The following is a 26,073-nucleotide window of genomic DNA, read 5'->3' as shown; positions in this document are numbered from 1 at the left end:
TCTTCCTCCTACACATGTATTTTCAGAATTTAAAGCAGTCTCTTCTTTCCATTCATGAAAAATCACAAAATATGTAGAACTTGTCTCTCAAATGGCCACTTAGTACATCTGAAACAGAGTGGCCTTGGTTAGGATTTTGAATTACAGTGAATGAAATATAAAAATAAATAATTTTAAAAAGAAAAGAAATCATAAAAGTTAATAGTTAATTGATGATTTTTGAATATAGGACTTTCTAAACAGAAGAGTAATGGAAAAATAGTGGAAGATAGACCGACCAATGAAAACTTTGACAAAGAATTAATATAATCAGCATGTAAAGAACTCATGCAATGAAGTCATTAATACTAACTCCTATTAGGAAAATAGAAAATAATTTTAACATATAATCCAAAGACTTACAAGTTACCAGTGTGCATCCAAAAATAATTTGCTATATATTAGCAGAGAGTTACTTAGTTTGTTCATCTCACTACATTTATTTTTTATTTTTATTTTTAATTTTTGTGGGTACATAGCAGGTGTATATATTTATGGGGTACATGAGAATTTTAATGCAGGCATGGAATGTATAATACATCAGGGTAAATGGAGTATTCGTCACCTCAAGCATTTGTCATTTCTTTGTGTTAAAAACAATCCAGTTCTACTCTTTCAGTTATTTTTAAATGTACAAAAAAAAATTGTTGACTGTAGTCAGCCTGTTGTGCTGTTAAATACTAGATCTTACTCATTCTAATTATTTTTTATACCCATTAGCCATCTTCATTTGTGCTCATCCTCCACCCCAGCATCTGGTAACCATCTTTTCACTCTCTATCTCCGTGAGTTTGTTTTAATTTATAGCTCCCACAAATAAATAAGAACATGCAAAGTTTGTCCTTCTGTGCCTGGCTTATTTCACTTAACACGGTGACCTCCAGTTCCATCTACGTTGTTGCAAATGACAGGATCTCATTTTGTTTAATGGATGAATAGTATTCTATTGTGTATAAGTACTACATTTTCTTTATTCATTCATCTGTTGATGGATACTTAGGTTGCTCCCAAATCTTGGCTACTATGAATAGTGCCACAGTAAACATGGGAATATAGATATCTCTTTGATATAATTATTTCCTTTCTTTTGGGCATATACCTAGCAGTAGAATTGCTGGATCATATGGTAGCGCTACATTTAGTTTTCTGTGGAACCTCCAAACTGTTCTCTATAGTGGTTGTACTAATTTACATTCACACCAAAAGTGTACAAGGGTTACCTTTTCTCCATATCCTCGCCAGCACTTGTTATTGCCTGTCTCTTGCATAAAAGCCATTTTAACTGGAGTGAAATGATGTTTCATTGTAGTTTTGATTTGCCATTTCTCTGAGGATCAATGATATTGAGAACCTTTTCATATGCCTTTTTGCCATTTGTATGCCTTCTTTTGGGAAATGTCTATTCAGATCTTTTGCACAGTTTAAAAATTCGATTATTAGGTTTTATCCTATATATAAGCAGCTATTTGAACTCCTTATATATTCTTGTTATTAGACTCTTGTCAGATGGATAGTTTGCACATATTTTCTCCCATTCTGTGAGTTGTCTCTTCACTTTGTTGATTGTTTCCTTTCCTGTAAAGAAGGCTTTTAACATGATGTGATCCCATTTGCTGATTTTTGCTTTTTGACCTTGCTTGTGGAGTATTACTCAATAAATCTTTGCCAATCCAATGTCCTGGAGAGATTCCCCAACATTTTCTTTTAGTAGACTCATAGTTTCAGGTCTTAGATGTAAGTCTTTAATCCATTTCAAATTGATTTTTGTGTATGGTGAGAGATAGGGGTCTAGTTTCATTCTTCTGCATATGGATATCCAGTTTCCCCAGGAGTATTTATTGAAGAGACTGTCCTTTCCCCAATGTATTCTCTTGGCACCTTTGTTGAAAATGAGATCAACATAAATGTATGGATTTGTTTCTGTGTTCTCTGTTCTCTTCCACTGATCTATGTGTCTGGTTTTATGCCAGTACCATGGTCTTTTGGTTATTATAGCTTTGTAGTATAATTCAAAGTGGGGTAATGTGATCCTTCCAGTTTGCTTCTTTCTGCTCAGGATAGCTTTGGCTATTCTTGGTCTTCTGTGGTTCCATGTAAATATTACAATTACTTTTTCTATTTCTGTGAAGAATGTCATTGGTATTTTGATAGGGGTTGCATTGAATCTGTAGTTTGCTTTGGGTAGTACGGACATTTTAACAATATTGAGTCTTCCAATCCATGAACATGGAATATCTTTCCACTTTTTGTGTCTGCTTCAATGTTTTCATCAATATTTTATAGTTTTCATTGTAGAGATCTTTGACTTCTTTGATTAAGTTAATTCCTGTGTATTTCATTTTACTTATAGCTATTTTAAATATTTGTATTTAAATAAATAAATAATAAATAAAAACTTGTAAATAAATACTTGTATTTACTTGTAGCTATTTTAAATGGGATTACCTTCTTGGCTTTTCAGATTGTTTGCTGTTAGCATATTGAAATGCTGCTGACTTTTGTATGTTGATTTTGTATCCTGTAACTTTCCTGAATTTATATATCAGTTTTAATAGTTTTTTGGTGGGTTTTTCCAAATATAAGATCCATACCACCTGCAAACAGAGATAATTTGGCTTCTTCCTTTCCAATTTGGATGCCCTTTATTTATTTGTCTTGTCTGATTGCTCTAGCTAGGACTTCCAGTACTATGTTGAATAACAGTGGTGAAAGTGTACATCTTTGTTATGTTCCACATCTTAGAGGAAAGGCTTTCTGTTTTTCCCCTTTCAACGTGATACTAGCTGTGGGTCTGTCATATGTGACTTTTATTGTGTTGAGGTATATTCCTTCTATCCTCATTTTTCAGGGTTTTTTTGTCATGAAGGAATGTTGAATTTTATCAAGTGCTTGTTCAGCATCAGTTGAAATGACCATATGGTTTTTTATCTGTTGATACAGCGTACCACGTTGATTGATTTGCTTATGTTAAACCATCCTTGCATCACTGGGATAAATCCCAAATGGTCATGATGAATGATCTTTTTAATATGTTGAATTCAATTTGCTATTATCTTTGCATCAATGTTCATCAGGGATATTGGCCTGTAGTTTTCTTTGATACTTTTTTCTGGTTTTGGTATCAGGATAATACTGGCCTCATAGAATTAGTCTGGAATTATTCCCCCTGCCTCTATTTCTCAAAATAGTTTGTGTTGGATTGGTATTCATTCCTTTTTAAACGTTTGGTAAAATTTAGCAGTGAAGCCATTGGGTCCAGGGCTTTTCTTTGCTGGGAAACTTTTTATTATGGCACCAATCTCATTACTTTTTATTGGTTTGTTTAGGTTTTGGGTTTCTTCATGGTTTAATCTTAGTAAGTTGTGTGTGTCTAGGAATGTATTCATTTCTTCTAGGTTTTCCAATTTATTGGCATACAGTTGCTCATAGTAGCCTTTAACAATCCTTTGAATTTCTGTAGAATAGGTTTTAATGTCTACTTTTAATCTCATTTTTATTTGGGTCTTCTCTCCTTTTTTCTTAGCCTGGCTAAAGGTGCATTGATTATGTTTTCAAAAGAACAACTTTTTGTCATGAATCTTTTGTATTGTTTTTTTCGTTTGATTTAGTTCTACTCTTTATTACTTCTTTGCTTCTACTATTTTTTTGTTTTGTTTGCTCTTGCTTTTCCAGTGGTTTAAGATGAATCATTATGTTATTTGAAGTTTTTCTACCTCTTAGATATAGGCGCCTATTGCTGTAAACTTCCCTCTTAGTCCTGCTTTCACTGTATCCTACAGGTTTCAGTATGTTGTGTTTGTGTTATCATTTGCTTCAAGAAATTTTTGAATTTCCTTCTTAATTTCCTCATTAACCCACTGGTCATTTAGGAACATATTGTTCAATTTCTATGTATTTGTATAGTTTCCAAAATTCCTCCTTTTAGTGATTTCTAATCTTATTCCATTGTGGTCAGAGATGATACTTGATATAATTTCAGTTTTTCTAAACTTTTTAAAAGACTTTTTTGTTGCCTAACATATGGTCTATCCTTGAGAATTATTCATGTACTGAGGAAAAGAATGTGTGTTCTGCAGCTATTGGATGAAATGTTCTGTAAATATCTATTAGGTCCATTTGGTCTATAGTGCAGATTAAGTGTTAACATTTCTTTGTTGAGCATCTTTCTGGAACACTTTTCCATTGCTGAAAGTGGGGTGTTGAAGTCTCCAGCTATTATTGTATTGGGATCGATCGATCTCTTAAGCTCTAATAATACTTGCTTTATATATCTGGGTGCTCCAGTGTTAGATGCATATATATTTATAATTAATATATCCTCTTACTGAATTGACTGACCGCTTTATCATAATATAATTACCTTCTTTGTCTCTTTTTATGGTTTTTATCTTGTCTAATATAAGCATACCTACTCCTGTTCTTTACTGGTTTCCACTGGAATGAAGTATCTTTTTCCAGTTCTTTATTTTCAGTCTATGTATTGTCTTTCTTTTTTTTTTTTTTCTTTTTTTGAGACAGAGTCTTACTCTGTCGCCCAGGCTGGAGTGCAGTGGTGTGATCTCGGCTCACTGTAAGTTCCACCTCCCGGGTTCACGCCATTGTCCTGCCTCAGCCTCCCGAGTAGCTGGGACTACAGGTGCCCACCACCACACCTGGCTAATTTTTTGTATTTTTAGTAGAGATGGGGTTTTACTGTGTTAGCCAGGATGGTCTCCATCTCCTGACCTTGTGATCTGCCCGCCTCGGCCTCCCAAAGTGCTGGGATTACAGGTGTGAGCCACTGTGCCCGGCCTCTGTATGTATTTTCATTCTCTATAGGTGAAATGTGTTTCTTGTAGGCAACAGATCATTGGACCTTATATTCATTCTACTCTGTGTCATTTAGTCTTTTTTCATTTAATGCTATTATTGTTCAGTAAGGATTTACTTCTACCATTTTGTTATTTGTTTTCTGGTTGTTTTGTGGTCTTCCCTTTCCTCTTCCCTTCCTTCCTGTCTTCCTTTTAGTGAGTGATGTTCTCTGGAGGTATGTTTTAATTTCTTGCTTTTTATTTTTTGTGTATCTGTTGTATGTTTTTTGATTTCTGATTACCATGAGGCTTGAAATTAATACGACCTATTTTTTAAATTGATAACAACTTAACACTGATTGCATAAACAAGCAGGCAAGCAAAGAGAAAATGAATAAAAACTCTACACTTTAACTTTGTCCCCCTGATTTTTAGCTTTTGTTTCTACTTATATTTTATTATACTGTTTATGGTTGAAAAATTGTTGTAGTTATTATTTTTGATTGGTTCACCTTGTAGTCTTTCTACTCAAGATATGAATAGTTTACACACCACAGTTACAGTGTGTCCCTTTATTCTGTTTTTCTGTGTGCTTACTATTACCCGTGAGTTTTGTACCTTCGGATGATTTTTTATTGCTCATTTACATCCTTTTCTTTCAGATTGAAGACCTCCCTTTAGCATTTCTTGTAGGACATGTCTGGCATTGATGAAATCTCTCAGCTTTTCTTGGGAAATTTTTTATTTTGACTTCATGTTTGAAGGATATTTTCGCTGGATATACTATTATAGGATAAAAATTTTTTCCCCCCTTCAGCTTTAAATGTATCATGCCATTCTCTCCTTGCCTGTAAGGTTTCCACTCAAGTCCACTGTCAGAACTACTGGAACTCCATTGTATGTTATTTGTTTCTTTTCTCTTGCTGTTTTTAGGATCCTTTCTTTTTCCTTGACCTTTGGGAGTTTGATTATTAAATGTCTTGAGGTAATCTTTTTTTTTTTTTTTTTTTTTGTTACTAGCCTTAAAGGGGATGTAGAGAGAGAGAGAGAGAGAGAGAGAAATTGAGATAGAATGTTTATTCAAGGAAATTATAACAGACAACTTTCCAAACCTAGAGAAAGATATGAATATCTAGGTACAAGAAAATCAAAGAATGCCGAGCAGATTCAACCCAAATAAGACTACTTCAAGACATATAATAATAAAACTCTCAATGATCAAGGATAAAGAAAGGATCTTTTTTTAATTATTATACTTTAGGTTTTAGGGTACATGTGCACAATGTGCAGGTTTGTTACATATGTATCCATGTGCCATGTTGTTTTGCTGCACCCATTAACTCGTCATTTAGCATTAGGTATATCTCCTAATGCTGTCCCTCCCCCCTCCCCACACCCCACAACAGTCCACGGAGTGTGATGTTCCCCTTCCTGTGTCCATGAGTTCTCATTGTTCAATTCCCACCTATGAGTGAGAACATGCGGTGTTTGGTTTTTTGTCCTTGCGATAGTTTACTGAGAATGATGTTTTCCAGTTTCATCCATGTCCCTACAAAGGACATGAACTCATCATTTCTTATGGCTGCATAGTATTCCATGGTGTATATGTGCCACATTTTCTTAATCCAGTCTATCGTTGTTGGACATTTGGGTTGGTTCCAAGTCTTTGCTATTGTAAATAGTGCCGCAATAAACATACGTGTGCATGTGTCTTTATAGCAGCATGATTTATAGTCCTTTGGGTATATACCCAGTAATGGGATGGCTGGGTCAAATGGTATTTCTAGTTCTAGATCCCTGAGGAATCGCCACACTGACTTCCACAATGGTTAAACTAGTTTACAGTCCCACCAACAGTGTAAAAGTGTTCCTATTTCTCCACATCCTCTCCAGCACCTGTTGTTTCCTGCCTTTTTAATGATGGTCATTCTAACTGGTATGTGATGGTATCTTACTGTGGTTTTTATTTGCATTTCTCTGATGGCTGGTGATGATGAGCATTTTTTCATGTATTTTTTGGCTGCATAAATGTCTTCTTTTGAGAAGTGTCTGTTCATGTCCTTCGCCCACTTTTTGATGGGGTTGTTTGTTTTTTTCTTGTAAATTTGTTTGAGTTCATTGTAGATTCTGGACATTAGCCCTTTGTCAGATGAGTAGGTTGCAAAAATTTTCTCCCATTCTGTAGGTTGCCTGTTCACTCTGATGGTAGTTTCTTTTGCTGTGCAGAAGCTCTTTAGTTTAATGAGATGCCGTTTGTCAATTTTGGCTTTTGTTGCCATTGCTTTTGGTGTTTTAGACATGAAGTCCTTGCCCACGCCTATGTCCTCAATGGTATTGCCTAGGTTTTCTTGTAGGATTTTAATGTTTAGGTCTAACATTTAAGTCTTTAATCCATCTTGAATTAATTTTTGTATAAGGTGTAAGGAAGGGATCCAGTTTCAGCTTTCTACATATGGCTAGCCAGTTTTCCCAGCACCATTTATTAAATAGGGAATCCTTTCCCCATTTCTTGTTTTTGTCAGGTTTGTCAAAGATCAGATAGTTGTAGATATGCAGCATCATTTCTGAGGGCTCTGTTCTGTTCCATTGATCTATGTCTCTGTTGTGGTACCAGTACCATGCTGTTTTGGTTACTGTAGCCTTGTAGTATAGTTTGAAGTCAGGTAGCGTGATGTCTTAAGGTAGTCTGATTTGGGTCAAATCTGTTTGATGTTCTGTAACTGTCTTGTACTTGAATATTGACATCTTTCTCTAGGTTTGGAAAGTTCTGTTATTATCCTTTTGAATAAACTTTCTACTTCTATCCCTCTCTCTCTCCATCCTCTTTAAGGCCAGTAACACTTTGATTTGCACTTTTAGGGCTATTTTCTAGATATGGAAGGTGTGCTTCATTCATTTTGTCCCCTCTCACTGTCTGTTTTCAAATAGCCTGTCTTCAGGGCATTAATTCTTTCTTCTGCTTGGTCAATTGTGATTCATTCTTCAGTATGTCAATTACATTTTTCAACTCCAGAATTTCTTCTTGATTTGTTTTAATTATTTCAATCTCTTTGTCAAATTTATCTAATAGGAATCTCTCCCTTCAGGGAAGTGGGGTCCCCTCTGGCCCAAGTCAGGTCCAGAAATGCTTTCCAAGAGCCAAGGCCTAGAATCAGGTACCCCAAGAGCCTGCTTGATGCTCTACCCTGCTGTGTCCAAGCTGGTACCTAAGCTGCAAGACAAAGTTCCCTTTACTTCCCTCACTTCTTTCCTTAAGCAGAAGGAGTCTCTCCCCAAAGCCACCATATTGGGAATGTGCTTGGGTCACACCTGAAGCCAGCATGTCTCTGAGTCTCACCCAGATACCACGGGGTAAGTACTGCCTGTTTACCACAGTGGCCTATTCAGGTCCCTAGAGCCCTTTAGTCAGCAGGTGATGAATCCTGCTAGGATTGGGTCTTTCTCTTCAAGGCAGAAGGTTTTCTTCTGGCCAGGGTGTGTCTAGAAATGATGTCTGGTAACTAGAGCCTGGAATAGGGGCCTCAGGACTCTGCTCGGTACCCTGTCCTACTGTGGCTGAGCTGGTATCCAAGTCGCAAAACAAATTTGTCTTTACTCTTCCATTTCCTCTCCTCAAGCACTGGGAAATAGTCTCTTCCAGAGCTGCGAGTTGCAGTGCCTAAGGTTGGGAGAGGGGTAACAGAAGCACTGACTTGGCTGTCCCGGCTGATGTCTCACTGGAAGGCATGTCCCCCAAGTCCACTGGCTCTGAGCCCAGCACAGCACCAGAGCTTACCCAGGAATTGCGGTCCTCGTGACTCAGACTACCTTTCAAGTTTATTTAGGACCCCAGAGCACTTTTGCCCAACTACCTTTCAAGTTTATTTAGGACCCCAGAGCACTTTTGCCCATGGTGTCAGGGCCTGATGGAACTCAAGTTCTGACCACTGGGATGGGCAATTCCCCTGTGGCCTAGGCGGGTCTAAATGCTCACTCCCTGGGTGCTGGCTAAGTTCTGCCCAGTTTTGCTTTCTAGCAGTGCTGAGTTCCAATGGGATGTCCACAATCACTGTGCTTTCCCTCCCCCAAGTACACAGATTCTCTGTCTGTGCTACCAGGGGATGGATGAGGAGTGGCATTGGCAATTCAAGACTGTCTTTCCTTCTCCCTTCAGTGCCTCTTTCAGTGTTGCGAAGTTAAAACCAGGTACTGTGATCACTCACATGATCTTTGGTTCTTATGAAGGTGATTTTTTCTGCAGATAGTTCTTCAGTTTGGTGTTCCTCTGGGAAGGATGATCTGTAAAGCTTTCTATTTGGCCATCTTGCTCCACCTCCCTCCATCTCACCACATTTAATGTTGGTAGTGATAACAGACATTTCTATATGCTGCTGATATGAATGCAAATTGGTATAACCTTTCTGGAAAACACATTGGAAATGTATAATCAAGAGGCTTACCTTCAGGGATTCCTTGACTAGGAATCTAGCCTGAGGAAATAATAGAGAGATGGTCCAATATTTGTTTTGAAGTTACTTATTCCCTAATTAAATTTAATAACAAAAACTTGAGTACATTGAAATTTATACAACAATGTGTGCAAGGGTTAAATCAGTTATGGTTTCATTGTAAAATGGAAATATTAGGCATCTATTAAAAATAACATTTTTGAAAAATTTAGTGGCATGAAAATATGATTACAACATAATTGCCGAACGAAAAAAAGTAAGGCACAAAATAGTATGTACCATATGGCCAGAATTTTATAAAATAAGCCAACTCAAACCAAATATTTTTCCATAGGAAAAAAAATTGAAAATGGCCTTTGACAAATGTCTTCTTGATTCTTACACTTAGACAATTACAATGATTTCAAAGGAAAATAAAATTCAAATTAATATAAATTTTTATAAAGCTGCTTCCTTTGCCATTGTCAGTTACTGTATAAGGCACTTCCAGAGTCTTTTTAGACCTGTTTCCTTGAAACTAGTTTCATGTGCTGTTCAAAACGTTCATTCAGAATAAAATTCTGCGGTCAAATAAGCTTGGAAAATATGTAATTAATTGGTTTCTTAATTGCAGAGCTAATTAGAATCATAAGTAGTATACCAGTGTCATTGCGGATATTCAAGGAGGTATGGTTTGCAGTATTTCCCAAATTTATTTGAATGTAGAGTTTGTGTGTTTGTGTGTCTATGTGTTTGAGAGGGGAAAGGGAAGAGGAGGAGAGGGAGGGAGGATAGAAGAGAGAAACTAGAATTGTTTGGGCTGAACCCTCTGACAGGTTGGAGACATCCTGTTACTTTGTCTCTAAATCCTTCAATGTTTATCTTTTAAAAATAAGGGCCATTGTGCTATTTATCTACAACATGATGGCCACTTCAAAGAAAATTAGGAGGAATCCCCTAGTAACACCTAACATTTAGTCCAAATATGAAATTTTCTAATTTTCACAAAGAGTATCTTTTATGTTTGGGTTTTCAAGGTTCTGATGTTGCATTTGATTATTTCTTTTTAATATAAAAACCATACCATGCCCTTTTTATGATTTAATTTTTCAGGACACCAGTCTCATTGAATGGTAGGTGTCTGATTATTTCTTCATGGTGTATTTAAATAGTTAGTTCTCTGTATTTCTGTAAATATTGGCACTTATATTTGAGGACTTGATTAACTGGATTTAAGTTACACATTTTTAGCAAGAAAATGTCACAGGTAATGCTGTGTTCTTCAGATTGCATCAGGTCAGGAGATACACTGTGTCAAGCCATCCCACTAATACTTGGTTACTAGTTTCAGAAAGTGACTGACAAATCTCTCTGTTGCAAAGGTACATTTTTCCCTTTGCTCTTTGCAAGTTCCACATGAAGTGATACCGTGTCACCATATGAATATCCTGTTTCCTAAAAATTACTTGAAAACCTTTCAAGTAATGGTTTTTGTAGTCTTTGGTGATTTTTTTACAAGGCTAAGTATTGGTCTTGTATTATGCACTTCTGTATAATAACTGATCACCTATCAGTTATTTATTTGGGTTCCTTGTTAATATTTTTATTCTTTAAAATTTATAGTGAAATTTCCTCCTTGTGGTGTACACTTATGTGAGCTTTGACAGAAGCATAGAGTGGTTTATCATAACAATTTAGATAAAGCACAGTTGTATCACTCCAGAAAATTACTCATCACTCTCCCTTTGTAGTCAACCTCCCTGGACCCTTGATCCTCAACAAGCACTGTTCTCTTCTCCATCTCCTTAACTTTGCTTTTTCCAGCATGTCATATAAATGAAATCACACAATATTTAGCTTCAAGGGGTCATACTTCTTTCACTTAGCAAGTTTTATTTGTGATTCATCTCTATTAACTATATTGATATTTTTTTTCCTTTATGGTTGAATTATACTCTAGTGTATAGATATACCAGAAGTTTTTTTTTGTTTTTTTTGTTTTTTTTTTTAATCCTTTCACCAGTTGAAGGATATTTGGGTTGATTCCAGGTTTGACAATTATGAATAAAGCTGCTATAAAAATTTACATACAGGAATTTGTGTGAATATAAGTTTCCATGTCACCTAGGTAAGCACATAGGAGTAGGGTTTCTGGATTATATATAGTAAATTTATGTTTAACTTTATAAGAATCTGCCTGTTTTCCTAAGTGTTTGTACCAGTTTTCATTCCTGCTGGCAGTATATGAGAGTTCCAGTTGCTCTCGGTTCTCCCAGCATTTGGTATTTTCAGTTGTTTTTATCTTAGCCATTCTAATAGGTGTGAGGTTGTAGTTTTCATTTATATTTCTCTAATGACTAATGATGTTTCTGTTTATCGGCTACCTGTATATCTTCTTTGCTGAAGTTTCTGTTCCATTATTTTGTCTACTTTTAATTGGATTGTTTAGGGAATTCTTTATATATTCTGAATAAAAGTGCTTCATAAGATAGGTGATTTGCAAATATTTTCCCTGAGTCTGTAGCTTTTTCCCCCCATTCTCTTTAAAGTATCTTTTGTGGCACAAAAGTTTATAATTTTGATGAAGCACAGTTTATCAATGTGTCAAGCTTTTAGTGTCGTATCTAAGAATCTTTTGACCTAACCCAAGACCATGATTTTCTGCTACATTTTCTTTTAGGGGTTCCATGGTCTTAAAATTTACATTTAGATATATAGTCCATTTTGAGTTAGTTTTTATATAAAATGTGAGGTATGAACCAAAGTTCATTTTTTGCTTGTGAACTTCCAAATATTTCAGCACCATTTGTCAAAATGACTATCAGTTCTCCAATGAATTGCCTTTGTACTTTTTTCAAATAACAATTGAATATGTTTACATCAGTCTATTTCTGAAAATGTAAAAAACTTGAAATCATATCAGATATCTTCTCAGACCATTACAGAGTAAAACTAGACATCAGTTCTAAAAGGAATCCTCAAAACCATATAAATACATGGAAATTAAGCAAATCTGCTCCTTTATGATTTTTGGGTTAATGATATCAAGATGGAAGTTAAATAATTGTTCAAGATGAATAATAATAGTAACACAAGATATCAAAACCTCTGGGATACAGAAAAAGCAGTGCTAAGAGGAAACTTCATAGGGCTAAATGCCTACATCAGAAAGTCTGAAAGATCACAAATTGACAATCTAATGTCATACCTCAAGGAAGTAGAGAAATGAGAACCAACTAAACCTAAAGGTAGAAGACGAAAAGAAATAAAAAAGCAGAGAAGAATTAACAGAAATTGCAACAACAACAACAACAACAAAAAAGATCAATGAAACAAAAAGTTGGCTCTTTGAAAAGATAAACAAAATCATAGACCATTAGCTATCTTAACCATGAAGAGAGAAGATTCAAATAAGCTGAACTAGAAATGAAAATGGAGACATTACAACCATCACCACAGAAATACAAAAGACCATTTGAGATTACTGTGAACACCTCTATGCATACAAACTAGAAAATCTAGAGAAAATGGATAAATCCCTGGAAATATACAACCCTCCTAGCTTTAATCAGCAAGAAATAGAAATCCTGAAAAGACCAATAACAACCAGTGAGATTGAATCCATAATTTTTTAAATTGCCAACAAAAATCCCAGTGCCAGACAGATTCACAGCCAAATTCTACCAGACATTCAAAAATTGGTACCAGTCCTACTGAAACTATTCCAAAAGACTGAGAAAGAGGGAATTGTCCCTAACTCATTCTATGAAGCCAGTATCACCATGACACCAAAGCCACGAAAGGACATAACAAAAGAAGAAAAATACAGACAAATATCTCTGATGAACGTAGATGCAAAAACTCTCAACAAAATGCTAGCAAACTGAATCCAACAGCACATCCAAACAATAATTTACCATGAACAAATGAGTGTCATATCAGGGTTGCAGGAATGGTTCAACATACACAAGTCAATAAATGTGATTCATCACACAAACAGAATTAAAAACAAAAACCATATGATCATCTCAGTTGATGCATAAAAAGCATTTGCTAAAGTCCAGCATCCATTTATGATAAAAAATGTCAACAAACTAGGAATTGAAGGAACATACCTCAACAAAATAAAAGCTATCTATGACAGACTACAGCCAACATCATACTGAATGGGAGAAAAGGTGAAAAGAATTCCCTCAAAGAACTGGAACAAAATAAGGATGCCCGCTTTCACCACTCTGTTCAACACATTACTGGAAGTCCTAGCTAGAGCAGTCAGGCAAGAGAAAGAAAGGACGTTCAGATTAGAAGAGAGTCAAAATGTCTCTGTTTGCTGATGATATGAGTGTATACTTAGAAAACCCAAAAGACGACTCCAAAAGACTTCCTAGATTTTATAAATGAATTCAGTAAAGTCTCAGGTTATAAAACTAATATATACAAATCAGTAGCACTGCTATACACCAACAGCCACTAAGCTGAGAATCAAATCAAGAACTCAGCCCTTTTTATGATAGCTGCAAACAAACAAACAAACAAAAAAGCAAAACAAAAAAAAACTGGGAATAAGCTTAACAAAAGAAGTGAAAGATCTCAGCAAGGAAAACTATAAAATACTGCTCAAAGAAATCATAGATGATACAAACAAACAAATGTATGTCCCATGTTCAAGTATTGGAAGAATCAATATCATAAAAATGACCATAATGCCTAAAGCAATCTAAATATTCAATGCAATTCCTATCAAGATACTAACACTGTTTTTCACAGAAATGGAAATCCAAAAATTTGTATGGAACCAAAAAAGAGCCTGAATAGCTGAAGCAGTCCTAAGCAAAAAGAACAAATCTGGAGGCATCACATTACCTGATTTCAAATTACACTACAAGGCTGTAGTAACCAAAACAGCATGGCACTGATATAAAAGTTGATACAAAGACCAATGGAACAGAATAGAGAACCCAGAAATAAAGCCAAATACTTAAAACCAGCTGATCTTCAACAAAACTTAAACATTAATTGAGGAATGGACACCCTATTCAATAAATGGTGCTGGGGAAACTTAGATAGCCACATGCAGAATAAAGAAACTGTATCCCTATCTCTCACCATATAAAAAATTAAGATGAATTAGAGACTTAAATCTAAGACCTGAAACCATAAAAATTATAGAAGAAAACCTAGGAAAAACTTTTCTGGACATTGGCCTCGGCAAAGAATTTATTACTAAGACCCCAAAAGCAAATGAACAAAAACAAAAATAAATAAATGGGAGCCAGTTAAATTAAGGAGTTTCTGCATGGCAAAAGAAATAATTATCAGAGTAAACATACAACCCACAGAATGGAAGGAAATATCTGCAAATTACGTATCTGACAAAGGACTAATATCCAGAATCTACAATGAATTCAAACAAATCAATAAGAAAAAATATAAGCCCATCAAAAACTGGGCAAATGACATGAATAGACATTCCTCAAAAGAATGTATACAAATGACTAAGAAACACATGAAAAAAAATGCTTAACATCACTAATCATCAGGGAAATGCAAATTCAAACCACAATATGAGATACTACCTTACCCCAACTGGAGTGGTCATTACTAAAAAGTCAAAAAGCAAAAGATGTTGGTGTGGATGTGGGGAAAAGGGAATGCTTATACACTGATGGTAGGAATTTAAATTAGTTACCTCTGTGGAAAACAGTGTGGAGATTCTTCGAAGAACTAATGTAGATCTTCCATTTGATTCAGCAGTCCCACTACTGATTATCTACTCAAAGGAAAAGAAGTCATTATATCAAATGAAGTCATTATGCACACCTGCATGTGTATGTTTATTGCAGCATAGTTAACAGTTGCAAAGATATGGAAACAAATGTCCATCAACCAATGAGTGAAGAAAATGTGGTATATATACACCACGGAATGCTACTCAGCCATAAAAAAGAATGAAATAATGTCTTTTGCAGCAACTTGGGTGGGGGTGCTGGAAGCCAATATTCTAAATATTAATAACTCAGGAATAGAAAACCAAATGCCATATGTTCTCACGTATAAGTGGGAGCTAAACTATGAGTATGCAAAGACATACAGAGTGGTTTAACAGATTTTTGAGACTCAGAAGGGGAAAGGGTGAGAAAGGGGTGAGAGATTAAAAAGCCTACACATTGGATACAATGTACACTACTCGGGTGATGAGTGCACTAAAATCTCAGACTTCACCACTATACAATTCATCCATGTAACTAAAAATTACTTGTACCCCTAAAGCTATTGAAATAAAAAAATTGAAAATCTATTTCTGGACTCTGTATTTTTTTCATTGATCTGTGTGGAAATCTGTCCTTCACCAATACTACATGATTTGGTTTCCTTTACTGTATAATCAGTCCTGGAATCAGCATGGATCCTCTTAGTTCTTTTTAAAAATTGCTTTGGTTATTCTAGATCTTTTGCCTTTCTGCATGAATTTCAGAAGAAGCTTGTTGATATCTACTAAAAAAAATCCTACTAAGATTTTGACTTTATAGATCAGTTTAGGGAAAATTAACATCTTAACAACAATGAGTTTTTCAATCCATGAATATGGTATATTTCTCCATGTACTTAGGTCTTTGATTTCTTTGACCAGTGTTTTATAGTTTTGATCATGCAGATCCTCCATGTTTTCTTAGATTTATACCTAAGTATTTTATGTTTTTTTTGTAGGATGAGGTTTGCTATTTTAAAAATATTTTCTCTATCTGTTGAGATGATTATATACTTTTTCTTTTTTATTAGCATATTATATTACTTTGATTTTCAAAGCTGAAACAGGTTTGCATTCCCAGGATAAATCTCACCTGGTTGTGCTGTATTACACTTCATCCTGGTAAAAATGCCATGTGCACCTGAAAAGAATGTGTATTCTGCTGTTGTTGGATAGAATGTTCTATTTAAATGTTATTTAGATGAACTTAGCTGATAGTTTTTTCCAGGTCTTCTATATCCCTACTGATTGTCTACTTGTTTTAATGAATTCTGTGAGTATTTTGAATTACATGCAATAATTATAAGCAATATTGAATACCTATTGTTGCAATAGTTACTCTGGACACATCAAAGACTTCAAATTCCTTTACCATCACCTTATTTTAAGGATGGGCCTGATTTACCAGAGGGTTTTTCTCGGTACCTGCTTGAACTTCAGTTTCAGGTCCTCGTTTTGTGCTGTGACTCGGATAGGATCTCCTTCCTCTCCCTTGTCCCTCTCCCGGTGGTATACTGCAATTACTTGTCTGTCTATGCTTTGTAGTCTGGTGGTGAGAGGCAAGTTATGGGTATGTCCTGATTAAGCCATAGTCTTAAGCAGTTACTGATTCCCTGGATTTGGCAGTATGGCCTTCTCAGTGTTCTTGAGATTTAGAGGGTATGTTTTGTTTTTTTTCCTTTTCCCTTCTTAAAGTTGCCATATGTTTTCACTAGCTCCCCAAGGCAAATGGTGGTTCTACTAGTCCGTTCTCACACTGCTATGAAGAAATACCTGAGACAGAGTAATTTATAAAGGAAAGAGGTTTAATGGACTCACAGTTCCACATTGCTGGGGAGGCCTCAAGAAGCTTACAATCATGGTGGAAGGCAAAGGAGAAGCAGGCACCTTCTTTGTAGGGTGGCAGGATGGAGTAAGTGCAAGCAGGGGAAATGCCAGAGGTTTATAAAACCATCAGATCTCATGAGAACTCGTTTACTATCACGAGAACAGCATGGAGGAAACCGCCCCTGTGATCTAATTACCTCCACGTGGGGATTATGGGGATTACAATTCAAGATGAGATTTGGGTGGGGACACATCCAAACCCTATCAGTGGTTTTTGCTCTTCTTTCAGGCATTTAAGGCACTATTCCATAGGGTATCTAGGGGAGAAGGATCTGGGCAGCCTTTCATACATTTCCTGGAGTGGGTGCTGTTCTTTTCCCACAGGACTGTACCATAATGACAAAGGATGCTTTCTCTGGACTCTCACTAGTCTCTCTTGTGAGACCAGATGAGGTTCTGAGAAGAGCCTGAAAGTGGGTGTGAATTTCTTTATATCATAGCCCCCCAGGGATTCTGGGTTCCCTTGCTTGCTTACAGTCAGCCTTTACCAATCTTCTCACAATTTGGCCAAAATTTTTTCACTGGTGTCCAGCAGAGACTGTCCTAGGTGAGGAAGTGCTCATGTATCATTTTAGATTTACATTTGTTTAGTTGGTTGATCTACTACCTCAGGTCTTTGATGGGTTCAAGAAAAGTTATTAGGTAGTCTCTCTGAGCCTACTCTGGCTTGGGAGGCTGCCCAATTAAAAAAAACAAATTAAGTTAATTTATGGATTATGTAGCATTTATGTTTTTTGTAAGGATGAGAGTGATGCCCTTTCCAGCTTTCTGCATCCCAAGAGGAAGCTAGGAGCATTCCTTATTCTTCATTGGGGTTTAAATTATCATTTCTTGCATACTATTTACCAATTTTGTTTTCTTACGTAAAGAGGATTTTTCCATCATGAAATAGATAGAAACTATAGTTTCTTTTTAAATGTCTGGGTAAATAATTCTCTCTTGGATTCCAAGGTTTTAGACTAAGGAGTTAATGTAATAGTTACCAATAATACTGAGTTTTGAAAAGACCCACTAACAAGCTCATTTGGTAGAAAGAATGCCAGTACCCCAGAGAAACATCCAGTACTATTTGTAGTCATGCATTACATAATGTTTTGCTCAGCAACAGACCACATATGTGACAGTGGTTCCATAACATTATAAAACTATATTTTTATTGTACCTTTGGTATGTTTAGATACACAAATACTTACCATTGCATTACACTTGCTTATGGTATTCACCACAGAAACATGCTATAGAGGTTTGTAGCCTAGGAGCAATAGGCCATACCATATAGCCTACATGTGTAGTAGGCTATGCCATTTAGGTTTGTGTAACTACACTTTATAATGACTGCACAATGACAAAATTGCCTAATAATACATTTTTTCAGAACATATCCCTGTGGTTAAGTGATGCATGACTGTCCTCTCAAACTTTTCTTTAGTTAAATAAATTGTAAGAGTACATTGAAAAATCAAGGTAGCAACTTTTAACCTCAGAATTTTCTATTATCGTATTTCATAAGTACCTGGCCATAATTACATGTCCTAAAGATCATGCCAGGAATAATAATGCCTAAGTTGCCTTTGTAGAAGAAATATTGAAATTTCTATTATTTCAAGGGGCTAGAACATTTACTGCTACTAACAGAAATCTTGTCTTGTTCTGTTGGCAGTCTCAGCTTTTATAAATGAATCCAAGAGGCAGCTGATACCACAATAATAGAAAAATTTTGGAAAGGAGCCATCTTTTTCTTTGAGTCAAAAGGCAGATGCCAACTAGGAACATTAGCTCATTGCATTTTTTTTCTCCCCCAACGCCACATCCCTCCATGCATAATTTGTGCCTTTTTCTTTTCTTTTTTTTTTTTTTAATAGCCTGCCACCAGGTTAAGCTGGTGCTGGGTACAAAGCTCTGTCGTTTTCAATTTCTATCTGCCAGCGTGCAGCATGGGTACTGGTTGAAGCCGGAAATCCTTAACTGACATGTGGAGTAACTTGTGCTTCTTTTCTTAGATTCTTCTGAAAGGCAAATGGCCACAGTCACACTTTGGCTGTCTTGTGAAAAAATCAAGCAGAATTGTCACCCCCAGCCCTGCACTACACAGTTGAGGTTGCTGGGTAGCGCATATGAAACTATGGTGGAATATACTACAAAAGTCTTGGATTGAGAATGAAACTGATTGCTGCTTTGTTTCTTAGTCTCTAGATGTAAAAACCGGGAAAGCCATATTAGAAAAAATATTTAGATTTCAAATTAATATGTAGTGCTTTGTTAACACAGCATTTAATGATCCCTTTGAATCCTGTTTATAAGCAATCATATATTCATAGGGACCAACTGAGATATGCTTTAAGTTAAAAAGGGGAGATAATTTATTTAATTAGGTTTTACATTTTTCTTTTTTCTGATGCAACATCAAGGTATGTAAAAGTAACATTTGTCTTATTGTATGGAAATTTTTGTGAAAAATTGGATAAATTATGTTGATGTTCTTTTCACCTTTGGTGGTGTGTTACAAAGAAAAAACGACGGGAATTTCAGTGACCTGAGTTTCATTCCTAGCATAACCATTAACTAACTTTATTTGTGCTGTGTGAGTCACTGAATCTGATCAGATCTCAGTTTTATTTTATTTTTTTTATAATGAAGGAATCAAATTGGGTATGCTTCAGAGTCTCTTCCAGTTCCATTATTCTGAAGAGGACATAGCTAAAAAGAGATGGCAGTTTCAGGAGATGTCAGGAATATTGGTGAGTTTTTGACATATAAGTCTCAGGGCTTACAGATGAAGGATCTCTAAAACATAAATTCAAACAGCTATACAAAGCAGATCTAACTTGATAAACACATGTATTAGATGGTAGTACTTTATTCAGTTGTGTGATTATACGAGCCTTTATTGGCCCAGTGCAGGCATAATGCAATTGGCAATTTTTAATGTATGCAAATTTCCACTGCTGCCTTGCTTGGCATAGCAGAAACATTACAGCCAGGACAGAGATGTACGACTAATTCTGTGTGACCACCTAACTTCTTTTTTTAAAAAAGTAATTTGGTGTGTTCTCCCCCAGGAAAACTTTCTATGTAATAAAAAAATACCATCTGCCAGATTGTCTAAAAGCAATTTCAGTGCAAAACAACACTTGCTTTAGATTACTGATTCTTACTTGCTGCTGTGTGTATTGAAGGTTTTCATTTCAGTGAATAAAAGTTTGATATTTGAGAATGTATCTAGATGTGAAATTTTACAACAGATTGTGCTTATATCTAGATTGTGGTTATATCTACATTTACGGTGCTATAAGATTGTACTTGTATCTTAGATTGTATTTATATCTACCTATACTTTTTCAAATCTATGAAATTAGTTTCAATAATGTAAAATATTAACTGAAGCCCAGCCATTGCTTTAAAAAAGAGAGAGAGAGATACATGGAATTTAAATGTTTGGGAAACTGACATTAACAGTTATCTGTGAATTAATTTATATGTAATCTTTTCTCTGCCACCTACCCCCCTAATAATCATTTATTGAAAGGCATTATTTGGATGCTGATGAGAAGATTTAACAATAAAAGCGTAAACAAAACTATAATGAATTAATTCTACCCATATCCCCCACAACTGATAGAAACTACGTTTTGGGCTACCAAATCTTAATGATTTCAGAAATATTTCTTTGAACACTCATGATGTTGCTCAGTATCATCATTTATTCTGCTACTCAACAGAACCTTATTTGAGCCCTTCATATGTGTCAGCATTATAGGCAGTTAAGCACTGTAGGCTATAGAAATGAATAAATCTTGTTCATTACTATCAAGGTAAAAATATTCTTCTTTCTGCCAAACAACAAGCAATTTAAACGACCTATTTTAGTTCAGCTAAGCAATATATTAGATTTAGGAAGGAGATATAGTAACTTTTGACTTCAAGTGAGGTAATTGCTTTACTTATCAATATGTGACATTCTCTACTTCAGCAACCATGATTCCCTAAGTTATGCAAGAATTTACAGAAAACGAAGTTGATTATAATACAATGATTTAGATACTCAAGTTATTCATATAATTTTTAGCCTCAGAAGTTTTTGATGTGTATATTCTGTATTTAATGAGATCACATATAATTGAAGAAAACTTATTTAGGCCTGATTCACAAACTCTTGTCATTTTTATAAAAATTTATTAATTTGGAAAAGACACATCATACAGTACTTTAAAATTGCAATCGATATTGTCTTTTCCTTCAACAAAAATTGAAGGTGTGAACATGTTTTTATACTATGTATCTGTACTGAAAAATAAAACAGTACCTGCTTTTTTGAGCTGAAGACACCAGACTTTGTTTTGTAAACTCAATAGTTGATATTTTCAGTGAATAAAATTTTGTTCTCTTTTAATTTGAGCCTTTCCAATTCCTTTCTTTAACTTTTATTTTAAGTTCAGGAGTACATGTGCAGGAACTGCAGGTTTGTTAAATAGGTAAACGTGTGTCATGGAAGTTTGTTGTACAGATTATTTCACCACCCAGGTATTAAGCCTAGTAATCCACTAGTTATTTTTCCTGATCCTCTTCCTCCTCTTGCCCTCCACCCTCCAATAGGCCCCATTGTGCATTATTCGTCTCCATGTGTCCACGTGTTCTCATCATTTATCTGTCACTTATAAGTGAGAACATGCGGTATTAAGTTTTGTGTTCCTGCATTAGTTTGCTAAGGATAATGGTCTCCAGCTTCACTCATGTCCTTGCAAAAGACGTGGTTTCGGATTTTTTGTGGCTGCATAGTATTCCATGGTGTATATGTACCACATTTTCTTTATCCAGTCTATCAGTGATGGGCATTTGGGTTGATACCATGTCTTTGCCATTGTGAATAGTACTGCAGTGAACATACACGTGCATGTGTTTTTATAATAGGACAATTTATATTCCTATGGGTGTATACCCAGTAATGGGATTGCTGGGTCGAATGGTATTTCTGTTTCTAGATCTTTGAGGAATCACCACAATGTTTTCCACAATGGCCGAACTAATTTACATTCCCACCAACAATGTAAAAGCGTTCCTTTTTCTCCACAATCTCTCCAGCATCTGTTATTTTTTGGCTTTTTAGTAATAGACATTCTGACTGATGTGAGATGGTATCTCGTGGTTTTTATTTGCATTTCTCTAATGATCAGTTATGTTGAGCTTTTTTTCATAGATTTTTTGCCACATGTATGTCTTCTTTCGAAAAGTGTCTTTTCGTGTCCTTTGCCCACTTTTTAATGGATTTTGTTCTTGCAAAGTTGTTTAAGTTCCTTATAGATGCTAGACATTAGACCGTTATCAGATACATAGTTTGTAAAATTTTCTCCCATTCTGTAGTTGGTTTACTTTGTTGATAGTTTCTTTTGCTGTGTAGCATCAGAAATTATAAGGGGAATATTGCCACTGACCCCACAGAAGTACAAACAACAATCAGAGAATATTTTAATCACCTCTATGCACATAAATTAGAAAATTAGGAGAAATGGATAAATTCGTGGACATACACCCTTCCAAGACTGAAGCAGGAAGAAATTGAATCCCTGAAGAGACCAATAACAAGTTCTGAAATGGAAGCAGTAATAGCCTACCAACCATAAAAAGCCCAGGACCAGACAATTCACAGCTGAATTCTATCAGAGGTACAAAGAAGAGCTGGTACCATTCCTGTTGAAACTATTACAAAGAGATGAAAGAAAAAAAAAAAAAAAGGACTCCTTGCTAACTCATTCTGTGAGTCCAGCATCATCCTGATACCAAAACCTGGCAGAGATACAACAAAAAAAGAAAACTTTAGGCCAATATCTTTGATGAACATCAATGCAAAAATCCTCAACAAAATACTGGCAAACCTAACTCAGCAGCACATCAAAAAGCTTATCCATCAGGATCAAGTAGTCTTCATCTCGGGATGCAAGGCTGGTTCAACATTCGCAAATCAATAAACATAATTCATCACATAAACAGAACTAAAGACAAAAATCGCATAATTATCTCAAAGATGCCGAAAAGGCTTTCAATAAAATTCAACATCCCTTCATGTTAAAAACTCTCAATAAATTAGGTATTGAAGAAACATACCTCCAAATAATAAGAGCCATATGTGACAAACCCACAGCCAGTATCATACTGAATGGGCAAAAGCTGGAAGCATTCCCTTTGAAAACTGGCACGAGACAAGGATGCCCTCTCTCACCACTCCTATTCAACATAGTATTGGAAGTTCTGGCCAGGGCAATCGAGCAAGAGAAAGAAATAAAAGGTATTTAGGAAGAAAGGAAATCAAACTATCTTTGTTTGCAGATGACATGATCCTATATCCAGAAAACTCCATCATCTCAGCCCCAAAGCTTCTTAAGCTGATAAGCAACTTCAGTAAGTCTCAGGATACAAAATCAATGTGCACAAATTGCTAGCATTCCTATACACCAACAACAGACAAGCTGTGAGCCAAATCACGAATGAACTCCCATTCACAGTTGCTACAAATACCGAGCAGTACAGCTAACAAGGGAAGTGAAGGACCTCCACAAGGAGAACCAGAAACCACTGCTCAAATAAATCAGAGAGGACACAAACAAATGGAGAAGCATTCCATGCTCATGGATAGGAAGAATCAATATCATGAAAATGGCCATACTTCCCAAAGCAATTTATAGATTCAATGCTATTCCCATTAAACTACCATTGACATTCTTCACAGAACTAGAAAAAACTACTTTAAAATTCATATGGAGCCAAAAAAAAAAAAAAAGACTAAATAGCCAAGGCAATCCTAAGCAAAAAGAACAAAGCTGGTGGCATCACACTACCCAACTTCAAACTGTACTACAGGGCTACAGTAACGAAAACAGTATGGTAGTGGTACAAGAACAGACACATAGGCCAATGGAACAGAATAGAGAACCCAGAAATAAGACTGTGTACACCTGCAACTATCTGATCTTTGACAAAACTGACAAAAGCAATAGGAAAGGATTCTCTATTTAATAAATGGTGCTGGGAGAACTGGTTAGCCATATGTGGAAGACTAAAGCTGGACCCCTTCCCTACACCTTATATAAAAATCAACTGAAGATGGATCAAAGACTTATAAGTAAAACCCAGAACTATAAAAACCCTAGAGGAAAACCTAGGCAATTGTTGGGATTTGATCAGGCTAGTGCAATACCCCAGGCAGTACCATTCAGGACATAGTTATGGGCAAAGATTTCATGATGAAGGTGCCAAAAGCAATTGCAACAAAAGCAAAACTTGACAAAAAGGATCTAAAAGAGCTTCTGCACACCAAAAGAAACTATCTGATTATACACATTAAAAGTGTCTGTAACAGGAACGGTCACTCAAGCCTGTAATCCCAGCACTTTGGGAAGCTGAGGCAGGCGGATCTCACAAGTTCAGGAGATCAAGACCATCCTGGCTAACACGGTGAAACCCCATCTCTACTAAAAATACAAAAAATTAGCCGGGCATGGTGGCAGACACCTGTAGTCCCACCTACTCAAGAGGCTGAGGCAGGAGAATGGCATGAACTCGGGAGGTGGAGCTTGCAGTGAGCTGAGATCGCGCCACTGCACTCCAGCCTGGGCGACAGAGTGAGACTCCATCTCAAAAAAAAAAAAAAAAAAAAGCGTCTGTAACATTTTAAAAGGCTTTGACTTAAAATTTTTATCTTCAACTATGAATTGTCTCTTTTGGCGTTTATAAACAGCCACATTGTTAAAAAATATTAAGTGTATAACTGCCATTTAAGTCTTGGGAAGGGATATATTACTGTGATCATTTGCTCAATTTATTTGTGTGTGTATATGTGTGTGTCTGTGTATCTCATGACATGATTATATTCCCACAATTACCTATGATTATTATAATTCATTAAAATTTTTAATTAAAAAATAATTCAAATTGTTTCTAAAGTGGATAGATGATGGAGAATGAGATAGGCAGTACCGTTTTCAAATAGAACTGTAATATGCTAGCACTGAAAGCAAACTTATAGTCATCATATCTGACACATTGGTTTCAGATCAGGAAACAGAGAAAACAAGAGTCTTAATTCTCTGTCACAGTATACTGGCCCACTAACTGTGGTCAGGATTACTGTTGACAGTGACCTACCCTAGGAATACAGATGTGAAGTAGGTTGGTTCCCTAGGCTGGTCTGTGGGAAGCCTGGGAGTCAGAACCTCTCTGGAAAGTGCTAGGTTAGACTCACATTTTCTTCTTCTTTCTTTTTTGAGATGGAATCTCGCTCTGTTGCCCAGGCTGGAGTGCAGTGGCATGATCTCGGCTAGTGTAACCTCCGCCTCCCAGGTTCAAGCAATCCTTCTGCCTCAGCCCGCCTAGTAGCTGGGATTACAGGCATGCACCACCATGCCCAGCAAAGCTTTCTTGTTGTTTGTTTGTTGTTTGTTTGTTTTTAGTAGAGATGGGATTTCTGTTGGCCAGGCTGGTCTCAAACTCCTGATCTCAAGTGAAAGTGCTGGGATTACAGGCATGAGCCACCCCGTCCGGCCTAGACTCACGTTTTCTAGGGCTCCCATGAGTCTCCCTAGAGCTGAACCTCAAGTGCACTTCTCCATCAGCCTTCAGCCTTCTGGGCTTGACTGCAAATGGACTCTCAGCCCTCCTCCTGCTGGCAGGGGCAAGTCCACCTGGCCTTTGGAGGTGTAGGAGACAAGCAGGTGATGAAGTGTGAGAAACAGTTCTGATATATGTGTGTTAACACTTGTTATACCTGTGCTGTGATGAGTCTGCAGTTTGGGTTTTGTTTTGCTATCGGAATTGACTTTTCTAGAAATCCCACCTGAATTCCAAATGGTCCCAAGGTGGACCATGCTGAGAGCCTGAGAGAGATGAAAATGGTACTTGAGCTTATCTATTTCTGGTCTTTTAGATTTTGTGTAGCATTTGTTTTGATTATGAAAGTAATATTTTTACACTATGGAAAATACAAACCAGCAAGAAGTCAAAAAAGTAATCTATAATTTCACCAAACGTAGAAAAGCCACTTCTCATTTGGGTTATATCCGTGTACATACCCATAACACAAGCACCTAGAGGAAAGCACTGTAAATATTTTGGTGAAATTCCTTCCAGGTTAATGAGTATTAGGTGGTAATGACTATGCTGAGAAGATTCACATACCCACACAGAACCCTAT

General features: G+C 36.1%; 1 protein-coding gene across 6 annotated transcripts in view; it reads left to right on the top strand.

The window, feature by feature from the left end:
* Positions 1–26,073, top strand: part of RHBDD1 (rhomboid domain containing 1) — a 201,228-nt gene that overhangs the window by 117,170 nt on the left and 57,985 nt on the right. The window contains exon 7 of one of the 6 annotated variants that reach the window (XM_032754185.2): positions 18,893–19,093. The exons of 4 other annotated variants lie outside the window; for them this stretch is intronic. In XM_032754185.2, coding sequence (XP_032610076.1) covers positions 18,893–19,047 — 155 coding nt within the window. In that variant the 3' untranslated portion in view covers positions 19,048–19,093. Of the gene's footprint in view, positions 1–759; positions 864–18,892; positions 19,094–26,073 lie in introns of those variants that run through there. One more of the 6 variants, XM_058437855.1, reaches the window with a different exon arrangement.

This window comes from Hylobates moloch, unplaced genomic scaffold, assembly GCF_009828535.3.
Source record: "Hylobates moloch isolate HMO894 unplaced genomic scaffold, HMol_V3 SCAFFOLD_1, whole genome shotgun sequence".
Taxonomy (NCBI): domain Eukaryota; kingdom Metazoa; phylum Chordata; class Mammalia; order Primates; family Hylobatidae; genus Hylobates; species Hylobates moloch.
Note: the sequence above shows the minus strand (reverse complement) of the source record. Positions and strands in the feature narration are given on the sequence as shown.